This window comes from Stegodyphus dumicola, chromosome 3, assembly GCF_044657685.1.
Source record: "Stegodyphus dumicola isolate Sdum_Otavi_A_Nest chromosome 3, ASM4465768v1".
In the NCBI taxonomy this organism is placed as follows: domain Eukaryota; kingdom Metazoa; phylum Arthropoda; class Arachnida; order Araneae; family Eresidae; genus Stegodyphus; species Stegodyphus dumicola.
Genome location: NC_140770.1, coordinates 126581144 through 126593857, shown reverse-complemented (window position 1 = coordinate 126593857; position 12714 = coordinate 126581144). Strand labels below are relative to the sequence as shown.

The 12714-nt window shown below is 33.5% G+C and overlaps 1 protein-coding gene across 1 annotated transcript in view; it reads left to right on the top strand.

The window, feature by feature from the left end:
- The window catches only part of LOC118182503 (uncharacterized), a 31656-nt gene that overhangs the window by 2717 nt on the left and 16225 nt on the right, over positions 1 to 12714 (top strand). Inside the window, exon 2 of the mRNA XM_035351861.2 lies at positions 7314 to 7422. Coding sequence (XP_035207752.1) covers positions 7314 to 7422 — 109 coding nt within the window. The remainder of the gene's footprint in view (positions 1 to 7313; positions 7423 to 12714) is intronic.

Below are 12714 nucleotides of genomic sequence, written 5' to 3'. Positions count from 1 at the left end.
TTGGTTAGTTCATGAGGTTCAAATTGAGGAATGCATCCAACAAGAATATCCTTAAAAACTAAAGTGAAAAAACTCTAGAAGAAAAAGCTCCACGAAAGAGTAATGAGAACTTCTTAAGCGGGAAAATTTTTCAAGGTAAAAGCATTTATGCGGGAAAATTTAGCATTAGCAAAACTGAAAAATATCTGAGATCTTGCGAAATAAAACTCTTGAACGTATTTTACTATACTACCACATGATATTAATATTAACTTTATATACATTCATAAGGCTTATAATAACTGTATACGAAATTTTAGGACCTTTGGGAATAACAGAGTAACATATGCAGTAATACAGAGTAACATAAGCAGAGTAAAGTAACTCTGTATATAGTTATAAAAATGCCACGTTATATGTTATCCGTTTTCATTCTTTGCTTATACCTTCGTAAAAACTTTCTGAAGGAAAGTGGTTCACTCTCATAGCGTTCATCAGTGAGGAGAGACGGACTATCAATCTCTATGAAATCGTACCATTTCCTATGAAAATGTGCGGTATTAGAATGCGACCGTTATGATGGATCTCCTGCAATAATGGCAGTATTAAGTACTGGAACACCTGCCATACTAGGCATGTACGAGTTTGTTTGATTGTTATTAAATTTTGCCATTGCGATGTAGCTATTACAATAGTAGAAAAGAGGTTATACGTGTTTTACGATGCTAAATGTTCTGATGATGAAGGACACCTTCAGTAATTTAGCCAAAGAGGTAGACATGGCAGGCGATTATTTTTAGAGATTATAAATGTTTGTACTTATAGTGATAGATTTTTCCGAAAAATTGACATGTTTCCAGAACTTTTTATCCAAGCTTTTAATTAGCCATTTGATTCAGAAATAAATGAGAAACGAATCACCAGTGTTCAGTGGTCTTATCCACATAATCACTGGTGGGCTTTTGTGAATTTGAGGAATATTTAAAAGAATTTCCTTTAAAAATTGAAAATCATAAATTGATACCTTTGATTGCAATGTAAAGGTATTAAAATCGAGATCAAAGCTTCCAATTTTAGAAGTCAAAGATTCCAGATTAAGAAAGTATTTTCGTGACATTTTCAACTCTCCTGCCGTTAAAAGCAAATTAGAAATTCAGAAAGTATCACAAATCAGAAACGTAAATAAGGAAGTATTAAAATAATATTGAAATTCACTGTTTAAATACATTTCAAAATGTGATAAAGTATTTTGTCATTATGTTTTATTTTTTCATGCTGACAAACTGTACATGTAGAAGAGTTTATAGATGAATTATAGAACGTCTGTATTGAATTATGAAGGTGTGTGTGTTATTTTAATGACTCACTTTGAATTACACTGATAAGCAGTGAACTGTAAGCATTTTGAAGCCAAATGAAAGATTTCCTATTGAGTGAAGTGGCAACTGTTATCTTTTCATGTGTCTAGCAGTGGTTCCCAAAATGTCCCTTCAGACGACTAGGGGTCCTTATGACTGCTGAGGGGGATTTGTAGCAACTTAAAATTAATTTGGGATGCTCGAATGATTTAATATAAAATAAAATAATTGTGAGTCTTTTTCATTATTATGAAAGTTAAAATAAATAGAAATAAATAAGTCGGAAGCAATTTTGCGTCGTGATTAAAATTAAATAATTGTATCCTTTTTTACATGTAACAGTATGAGTAAGCCGAAGAAAAATTGCAGACAATATTTATATATACTTAAAATATGGTTTTATTCCATTACAGGGATATAATATTTTACCTATATGCTTCTTATTCAATAAAACTTTGTGAAACGAATCAATGACTCTGAAGGAACGTTTGACAAAAAACCCATAGTGACAAATAATACATGTTTTTTTTAAAACATTTAAAGAAAAATATATTACTAAAGCCTTTTTGAGACAGCATTTGAACGATATGACGAGGGACTGGGTGTTTTTTATAGCATTTCTTTACTGATTGCAAAATCAGAAAGAGAGACACCACTAGTTAAGAACTTATTCTATCATCTGTAAATGAAGTAACACACACCGTACTGTATAAACGAGCATCCGATATTGTACGGCTGCTATCACACATCCATTTGAATCGGACGAACAACTGTTTCAAACAACTTTTCTACCTGCTTTAGCCCTGAAAGAAAGACGCAAGAGTTTTTTAAAGAATGACGCATGAAAAAAGTGTAAGTAATTCGTTTTCAACAATTAATCAGCTAAGAGCATCGAACACCCGATGATCAACCATCATATATAACGAGGAATTAGTTTCCCCTTTACATGGTAACCCCCACGGTGATTCATAGTCACCACAGTGATTTGTGGTGACTGGTTTTTTTTAATATCACATGGCAAAAAAAAAAAAAAAAAAAAAAAAAAAAAAAAAAAAAAACATTCTAAACAGTTGTTTTTCCGAAATGTTTTGAATGTGTGATATGACCTTAAAAACATTCTACTGAATAATAATACAGTCCAAAGAAGGATTGATGAAATTTGCCAATTCGTTGAAAATTCCTTATGTAAGTTCTTAAAAACATCTGAATTCTGTGTTCAGCTTGACAAGTCAACTTTACCAGGAAACAAATTTCACATAAACTTAGTTTTAGCTTATGTGAGATTTGTTAAAAAAAAAGGAAAAGATTTTCCAAGAACTGTTATTTGTTAAATGCTTGGAAATTGGTACGAAAGGTGAAGCAATTCTAAATGAACTAAAAAGATTCTTGGATGTAAAACCCTTGAGAATATCCTTCCCGTTGCCATTGACGGTGTTTCGGCAACGGAAGAACGATATCGAAGCTTTCTGGCATACCTAAAACAAGCTGCATCGAAAGAATTATCTGTAGACCCTGTCATAACAAGGTTTAGAAGCCAAAAATCTTAGTGAACACTTGCATTGTCGATGCCATTAGAGCAGTTAACAAAATAAAAGGCATAGATGCCCTAAATAAGATATTATTTGTTCAACTTTGGAAATAATTGGAATCCCATTGGTCAATTCTAGAAGCCATTCCTTTGGTAGCGATACAGATGTGCACTTACAAAGCATTCCTCCTCTCATACTTTTTGTCTCATCTGTCGGAATTCAAATAATTTTATCGAGTGTAATTTTTTTTCAATTTTTCTTTATGCGTTCAAAGACAGTATTTAGAATATCCTTTTCACATTTAGATTTTTCAATGGCAATTATTCTACAATTTCTTTAGGAACCATAGTCGAAATAAATCGAACAAAAGTAAAACTTGCGCTAAGTTATGTCACAAAATTCATCAATAGCTATTGATAAAGCAGAAACCAGTTTAAGATCTTCGATACGCTGATTGGTTATATTTAAAGACATTTCGATTGCTCTATCTGTTACTTTATTAGCAGATAGTGGTAACAGAGCTGTAACTAGGCTTTTCAGCACTCGGGAACAAAGGTGGTTAAATTATTATTACTTGATGTAAGGCTGCAAAAGTATTTAATACATTTGTGAGATATGCAGAGAGCAATAATTCACAAAGCAGCGAATAAGTAATGAGTATTCTTTTCAGTGATGTTTTGACAAGAAGTTGGCATAAGAATTTTAAAAAGTTTTCGTACAACACGAATACAAAGAATTCCAAAGCATAAAATGATAACGAATTAAAAAAGATGAATCATATTCTATAGTTTTTCTTTAGTACATTTTCAGTCATTAAATACATTTGAAAAGTAACCCTATGTAAAGTATGTTTAAAGTTTTATATTCCTAAAGCTAAATATATTTAAAAAATTCTTTTTTGCAGCATTATCTTGAAACGTCCAATAATTAGGCAAATTTTTTTCAGTTCGACATCATCATAGCCCCAAACTTCCCTGATTATTGGGCATTTTATTGTAATTTCAAAACGATCTGTAGATCACATGGAAAGATTTTCCAAAAATTTTCGATTTTTTCGATCGAGCGAGAATTTTCAATTTCTTTGAGATATTAATTCTATTGTAAACAGTGAACCAAAACAATGAGGTAGTATAGTAATTTATTTAAAATTCTATAGGCTATATGACAATAATTTACAAGACAAAGTGTTCATTGATTTATGCTGAAAAAAAAAAAAAAAAAGAAAAAAAGAAAAAGAAAACAAGAATAGATGATTATTTACAAAGTCTGCGAAAAAGTTCCTGTCCATTAGTCGGCTGTTAAAATTTTCAGGGGTTTTGCTTAGCGCAAGGTGAAGTTTTTGAGCAAGGCAAACAGACTTTCTTCTTCTCCTGCCCGCGGATGGCCGTTCTGAGCAATTTGCTCTTAAACTTGGCTGTAAAAATCCGGCTACCGGCTACTGGATCTGTTCGCATAGAGATAAGAATGCTTCTTACAGGGTAAAAAGAAAATTTTCTCAATTTGGTTGAGCTGAAAGTTTCTTTTTCACTAAATTAACTTGTGTTCTGCAGTGGCGTTCACTGGTTCTGCTCAACATTTACAAGGTATATAGGGAAGACTTTCTGAACTTTCATATTCCCAAAATTTTTGGAGCGTTTCTCGATTGGCGGGGAAATCAGAGAATACACTGATTGTTTACGGGTATAATGGTCACAGAACTGGGAAGTTTCCATAAGAATTCCTAGGCTCCAACTCGGGACATGATCCGGGATTCTCTTCATTATGGGTGGTCGGTGATAGACAAATGATGTATAATAATATACCTATAAACAGATGCGTGGGAATTTTGAGCGAAGGATTTCCATGTTCCATGTTTTCTCAGGAAGGAAATAATATTTCTCCTTTGGACGGCCATGAAATGAAAAAAACAGTCGCGAACGGTAAGTGATTGGTCACGTTAAGCTTTTACGAGAACTGCTAAATGGTCGTTAGAAAATAACTATTCCGAGAACCGTGGGGTTGAAATTAAAAAACAGCTAAATACGTTATACTATTAATGGTGATCTTGCATTTTCTTTGAGAAAATCTTGACCAAGAATATTTTTCCAAATGCTTCAGTGCGAAATATGTTTAGTCGTTTCATTGTAACTTTGATTTTTGACCCCATAAAAATTAAATTTTAGATCTAAAATAGTGACTATTCAACTAATTCAATTAATTACATTTCCCTTTGATTTGTCCATCAATGTTACACATCAAATAATTCTTAACGCTTTGCTTGTAAGTACTAATTTAATTTTAATACCAGTAGAATGAATTCTGAAATTATTAATTTCATGAACTTATTTTATAAGTGATTTCTTTGAAAAATTCAAAAAATTGTAAACAAATTTCGATCAATGATCATTAATGTCTTAAAAAGCTCTTTTGTAGAACATTTTCCCTTTTCTTTTTCCGTTTACTGCTATTTATAAATGTTCAGTGACTTCTAATGGATCTAAAGTGTTGTTGATTCATTTTAATAACCTTTTACGAAGATTATTTTAATGAAACAATCTTGGTATTTATTTATTCCATTAAAATAATATCTGGCAGGCAAGAAAGCTGAGATTCGGTACACGGTATTCGGTCAAAATGAAATCTCATGCATCTCTATTTTAGGCAGATGTTACGAAAAAAAAAAAAAAAAAAAAATCATTTAACAGGATAAAAGTCTTAAGATTTAATGAATGATAAAGACAGAAATCGTGTGCGAAATTTCCCCCTCTTTTATTTGCATTGAGGTTTCATATCAGCCAAAACTTAAAGTAACGAAATAAATTTGGATATTTACTTATTTACATTTCCTTTTCGGGATTTTATTAATCAAGTAAAAAAAATATGATGTGTACACCATATGACTTCCTTGTGCGGAATATTAAACTATACACATTTTTTCTAACATTTAATTTAAACTTATTGGATTGAATTAAATCTATTTCGTCGATAGCGCATAAACCACAATAGAATAAATGCACTCTTTAAAATTCACTATATTTGTTTATCATAGCGACACTCTGGCGTAATATAACACTTAACAGCGTTATATTTCGTTCATACTCAGAATTCACAAAATCTATATCATTTGAAAAATTACCTAATCGTTGCGTCATGTTCTATTCAAATACTATAATAAATCTAGAACGATGTATAAAAGAAATTAAGCAAACAAACAACTAGTTTTTCACAGACAATTCAGTATTTCTCATTCAATTATTTCAGTTCTCACTTCGCGACAAGGCAAAAATACATAAAAACTTAAATATCTATATTAAAAATTACGAAGTAAATCCTAAACATTTATTTCCTCGAAAAAATTCCAGAAAGGATTAAGCATGATTTAATTCGCAATTATAAATGAAGGCGTTATCTTTGTTGTTGCTAATCTTAGTCTTTCTGAATTGGCAACAAATCTACTATTCTGTTGTTTCAAATGTAAACAGACATGTCCACCATAGTAGACATAGACATGTCCATCATAGTTTCAAATGTAAACAGACATGTCCATCATAAATATTAGGCTTAACCGCACTTAAACAGCTTTAAATTGTTGATAATTCTACAAATATTGCTTGCAGATTTCCTAAAGGCATAAAAACCGTAACCGGAAGATAAGAACAACATAATTCAATCATTTTTAAAGCAAAAAATGCACAATTTACAGACATATATGAGCAAAGAAACTGAGATCACTGAGCCGGGTAACAGAATGGATATATATATATAAATATAGCAAGCTCGCTGCAATGTTTCTACCTATTATTTCATATATTTTTGCAGCATTCTGCGCAAAAAAATTTTAAGACAAAATAGGTCTTACGTCACATTACTTGTTAGCTTTACAATTTCTTTTTCGATTATATAAATATATTTATATACGTTGCAACCAAAATACGAGGTGCACATCTACATGTTATAGCAGTCCTATGTACAAAATTTCAACGTTCTTGAGGCTACTCGTTTTTGAGTTATGCGAGATACAAATGTTCGTGCTGTCTGTACATGCGTACGTACGTATGTACAGACACCACGAACAATTCTCTTCAGAATTCATTTTAAAGCAGTTTCATAATTTTGTTTAAGGAAAAAAGTATTTTATTCTGTCCTTACGTACAGATGTGAAGCAAAAACATCGTTACATTGCATTCGATAGCGGTCAAAATGGATATTTTCGTTGAAATATGCTGCCTGAAAGTTTTCGCGATTTCAAAACTTCCTTTTTACTTCGTACAAGGAAGTAAAAAAGAATTGAACACAAATTTTTCACTTCAGGTGATATACTTGACGTAAAATTGTTTCATATTTCAAAACAGGAATAAATTTAAGGCTTATAAAACAGTATTATTGATTTAATTTTTGCTATTTATTTTTAAAGTCTATAACGAATTAAAGTAATTATGGATGGTTTCTTAAATACTTGCTATTTCAGATTCAAGAAAAGTATACATGGACTCGAAAAAACTTTGGAATGGATCGAGAAATAGTGATCGACACGATTTCAAATAAATGCGCAAATGAAGAATGTCGCAAAAAGCTTGGTATGTTTTTTTTCAAAGGTTTATGAATCATATCATGAGTTTTATTTATTAATAATAACAAAGGAAACAGGTGACAGGTAACGGAGGATGGGGACAGCTGTCGTCTACCAGAGGTAAGTAGGTGCACGCCCCTCGTCCTCCATTATTCAGTGCTTATTGAAGAATTCAGGTAAGATACATGACCATACAAGGCAGCAGATGTCTGAAGGAGCAGTAGGTGTACTTGGTTGATATAGACACCCAGAAAACTCCCAAATGCAAGTTTAAGTAACTGAAAACAGTTTAAACTTGGCAAACTACGATTTCAGGCCACAACTCTGCTATCATCTGCAGTCATCACTGGAAGACTGCATATGCAGGTAGGCTAATATTCGACAAATCAGAAACCTTCCCCCAAAGTGTTAGGAACTTCTTTGACTTCGTTTTCAACTTGGGTAAAGCAACTTTCATAAATGTAGTATTCATGTTATACCAGTACACTATTCCGTAAGTAGGATATTCATTTGTTTTTATTAATCCCAAGGATCAAGGAAGGATTCTATTACGAGGCACTTAGGCTTATTGCCTTTATCCCAAATCATCAAAGAATTATTTTTATCGACAAAAAGATCGTTCCGCAAAGAGGTAAAATTTAGTGCCAAATGTTAAATTTAACAAAAGAGTAACTACCTTCCACAGTGAAAAAAGGTAAAAATACCGAATGACTTAATTTAGTGAATTTTTGTGTCGAAAAAAAGCCAGAATAAATTTTGAGGGGGTTACATCATGAATTTTGACAAGCATTGACGTTTCCTTGATCAATGGTCATGTGGTGTTAACAACACGAGAGCGGAAACACTCGCGAAAAACTTCATGTCGCAAGTGCTTCGGGTCTGGGAAGGGGGGAGAAGCTTGAACTCGTTAGGCGAGTTTGATTTAAAGAGACACGGCCAGCAATGTCTCTGAGGAGAAACTTTTATAAATACAAAATGATTACTTTAGCTTTAAGTGTTAATATTATTAATTCTTATAGTGAGATTAAGTTAAAATTAAATAAAAATAATAATCAATGCACTAGAACCCTTTTAAGAAGGGAACAAAAGCGTGCTTAAAGTCAATTAACAACCGCTTATGGTTGAAAGTAGTAAGATTGCCCGATTACGGGACAAAGAGAGAGTGAACTTAAGGGAAGCTGAAAGATCAGCAAATTCACTCAGGCAGAGGGGGGCACGCGAACGAGTGTAGTGAAACCTTCGAGGCGCTTCGTCTCCACAGAAACGCCTCTTGGGAAAAGGAAGCGCATTATATGCGTTCTCCAGAGTAACTCTGGATCCCTTTCTTGATGATGCAATTCCCGGATGATAAACAGCCAGGCAGTGGAGTACGGGGTTTCCTATCGAAGGAATCTTTTGGAAAAAATTAGACGAGAGTCGCTGTATAAAGCGATTCACAGGGAGAATTTTGGCTGCATTATGAATGTCCTCTTTCGTAACAAGGAGCTTTATAAATTTGCCGTAGCATAATATTCTAAAACAATTGAATTATGTTTCCTGTTAGTGATTGCTGCTGCGCCCCATACAGGACTAGCATATGTTAGAATTGGCTTTATCATTGATTTATATGGCAATGGGTTTTGACAACTTTCGCATTGGAAATAATTTTTTGGATGTGAGGTTGCCAAGTTAATTTTGAATCAACTATCACCCCTAGATACTTATAAGTAGGAACCCAGGGAATTGGTTCTCCGAAGAACTGCAAGTTAGGTAAATTTGGCAAAGTACTTCGGATAAATAAAGTGGCAGCACATTTAGCGACATTAGTTTTGATCTTCCACAGTCCGAGCCAGAGCTCTAGGCTTGAAAGATAATTCTGCAGTGCAGAAATTACATTGGAGATGTTGGTTCATGATGGCTGTGTCCGCATATAAAGCTAGGTCGACATTAGGAGACTTAGGAATGTCATTTAAGAAAATGTTGAGCATTTGAGGTCCGAGAAAACTTCCTTGCGGGACTCCAGCACAGATCGGGTGGGGAGTTGAGTATTCGTGGCGAACTCGCACCCGAAAGGATCTACCCGTCAGGAACGAGTTAATAATTTTAATGAGTTGCGCCGAAAAACCAAGCCGCATGAACTTGTAAATAAGCCCGTCATGCCAAGTCCTGTCAAAGGCCTTGGCAATATCAAGATAGATAATTCCAGTTTTCTCTCGTTTACGAAAGCCCTTGTGAATGAATTCGACTACACGGAGTAACTGGTGTACCGTGGAGTGTTCAGACCGGAAGCCGAATTATTAATCAACAACCTACAGTCTTACACTGCACTACGCCGATGTAACGATACCAGTACTTTTACGGAGCTTGCTTTTTCCAAGCTGAAGATTAAATGTTCCTACACTTTCATGGAGCATCACTGTATAAAAATTGTGCTTTGATAACACTTGCCGATCTGCGTAAAGATTAACGTAACTTTACGGAGGAGTAATGCCATTAGAAGTGTCCTGGTATATTTAACAAGTAGTAGCTTTCGGTGAAAGAGCTTTTTTTTTGGGGGGGGGGGGGGGTATGTTTTACAGTCGCCTTTTTCTGCACATAGTGTTCAAGAAATATGGAAGAAATGTTAAACTATAAAAATAATGGAACCTTATGACCCATTAACCGAAAAAAAAAAAAAATCAGAATAATTTAATAGAAATCGGTAGAAACATGTATAGGATCTAACTTTCTTTGGCCGCATAAACTAATCTAAATCCTACTTATGAACTCGGCGACTTCTCGCACAGGGGTGAAATAATATCAACACAAAAGGAGGGTGAAAATAACTCTTTATTATTTTCAACAATGAACAGAAATTCACGTACTTCGCGTTTTACAACAACACCGACAACTTGCGGTGGAACTTAAGCGTCTTACACAAAACAGTTCAAGTCTAAAAAAAGAATATTGCTGGATTAGCACTTTAAATTTCGGCTATCAGGCTTACTCGACAACCTAACAGGCATGATAATTAATCAAATAACCAAAAGGCGTAATAGCAAGGTCAAAAACACAACGTGTGCTGGCTAGCAAAAACACGCTCTTTATAAACTCCAAGATTCCTCCGTTTCAATATTCACTTTACTTAACTTTAAATTTACAGCCTAGCGAGGAAATACGAGAGGAAGTTGAGGAGTTCAAGAAAGATAACAAAAATGTGAATAATAGGTTAAATAAACTAAGGGAAACCCTACATATGTACTTGTGTACATATGTATCAAATCATAACTCTAAGAACATCAACAAGGACCGCACTTCTGGAGGATGGACAGCAAATACTTAAAATTGAATCGAACTGACATAGACGAAAATTTATGAATCTAGAACCAATTAGATCACATGCACTTGTTCAAATTCCGAATCGCTAGCAGATAACGCTAAAAATAGAAATTAATCGTATATCACTTCTAATGAAAATTACGGGAATTAGCTGCCAGGTTCAGAAATAGAATATCAGTTCTCATAAAGTGGAGGTTTTTGGGCATGATAAAAGAATAAATTGAAGAATCTTTTCTTCCATCGTGTTTCTGAGTTTGATTCCAATCAAACATACAGGTGGATTATGTGGAAGTAGTGGATCTCGCAAGGGGTGAATGAAAAATTGTCCTGCAAATAAGTTATTAGAAAAGTGAAATTTTTGGACTGCCGGTTAAGCATGAAATTGCTCACGTGATATATTTATGCTAGTTTCAACTGTCCTGTGAGCCATAAATATTAAATCTGTGTTTATGATATTTTAAGCTGAAATTTTGAGCTTTTTTTATGAGTTTCATCTTGTGTATGTTCTTTCGAAAAGTTGAAAAGGAAACAGAAACAAGAATTCTAAATTTTCTGTAATTATAGAGATTCAAAAAATAATCATTTACGATATTATATCATATACTTTTATGAAGTAAAGCCTTTAGAGTGCAGTTATTTAGATATTATATGAATTTAAAGAAGAATAAGAATTTAAAGTTTCACAGTTTTGGAGTAGAAACAATGATTACGTCTGTATAAACAACACTTTTTATTGCCAAATGCTTAAGCAATTGGAAATTTTTTTAAAACAGGAATATTTATGTATTTATACAAATTACTTATTTCTAAAATTAATTTAATATATTTTCAATATGTGCTGAAATAAAAAGAAATGAGACGTTTTTAAATTAATTGACGTAAATTAAAAAAACACGTAATTCCTTAAGACTGACAGTTACTAAACCTAACATAAAATAGAATATAAACACAAACTATTATGAAAGTAACTGTAAACTATTATGAAGTAAACAATAATATTGTTGCGTTTCTTACGGGTTTGTGGATTTGGAGATATAAAAACCATTAACTTTCAACAGGCTTAAAAAGGAATTACTCAGGGATTTTTAAAGATGGTGAAAAACACTTTTCTAAATCAAACGAATTATGATGCTTGAATGGATCTTAAGCAAGAGACACTGTAACTTGATATAACGAAGCAAAGACCTTTAAACCAGTGCTTAAATTGCGCCGGAGCCCGGCTCCGGTACTTCTCAATTTTTAAGATAATTTACAATTCTAGCCGGAGCGCACCGGAGCCCTAAATAAGATGAGCTCCGGCACTTCTTTTTATAAAACTGAACCACAATTTCAAGAGAAAAAAATTTAAATTCCTAACATTTTAGTTTAACAATAAGCAGACCTTCCAATACTCTATTTTCGTAGAAATACGAACTCATGAGAACATGAGAAGTTCAAGTAAAGCCCCCGCATTCACATGCGGAAACCTTTCCCCTTAGGAAGGGCAATAAATTTGGGGTGTTTAGGAACGCGTAAATTTCTCTCCATGCCATCGTATTTAGTGTATTGTTATCGATGGTTAGTTATCCTCGCAGGAAGGAAAATTTGTGTTCTTAAATGTGCGTTAAGTGACAGCGAGTACAATAAGAGTGAAATATTGAGATAAACTGCTCAAACACGTCCAATACATCATCTTCCCACAGTATCCACTAATGTAAGCAAATACGGGGGGGGGCGAAAAGTATAACCAACAACTTTACATTCATCCTTAGGAGTCAGATTCAAGACTCATTTTACCTCTGACACACATCCGCTTGATGGCTATAAATATATCAGCAGAGAGCCGCGGTCAAAGAGAACGATTTGTTTCACCAAGATTCCCCTCATTTTTTGTTTTCACCCAGTCATACCCTCACGCCCTCATTCTGTTTCGCCCTGTTTTAGCATTATCTTAATTTTCATCAGCTATACTTTAAATATATTTAATTTTTGTGATGATTTTCCCCTACGATCAGAGTTTAAA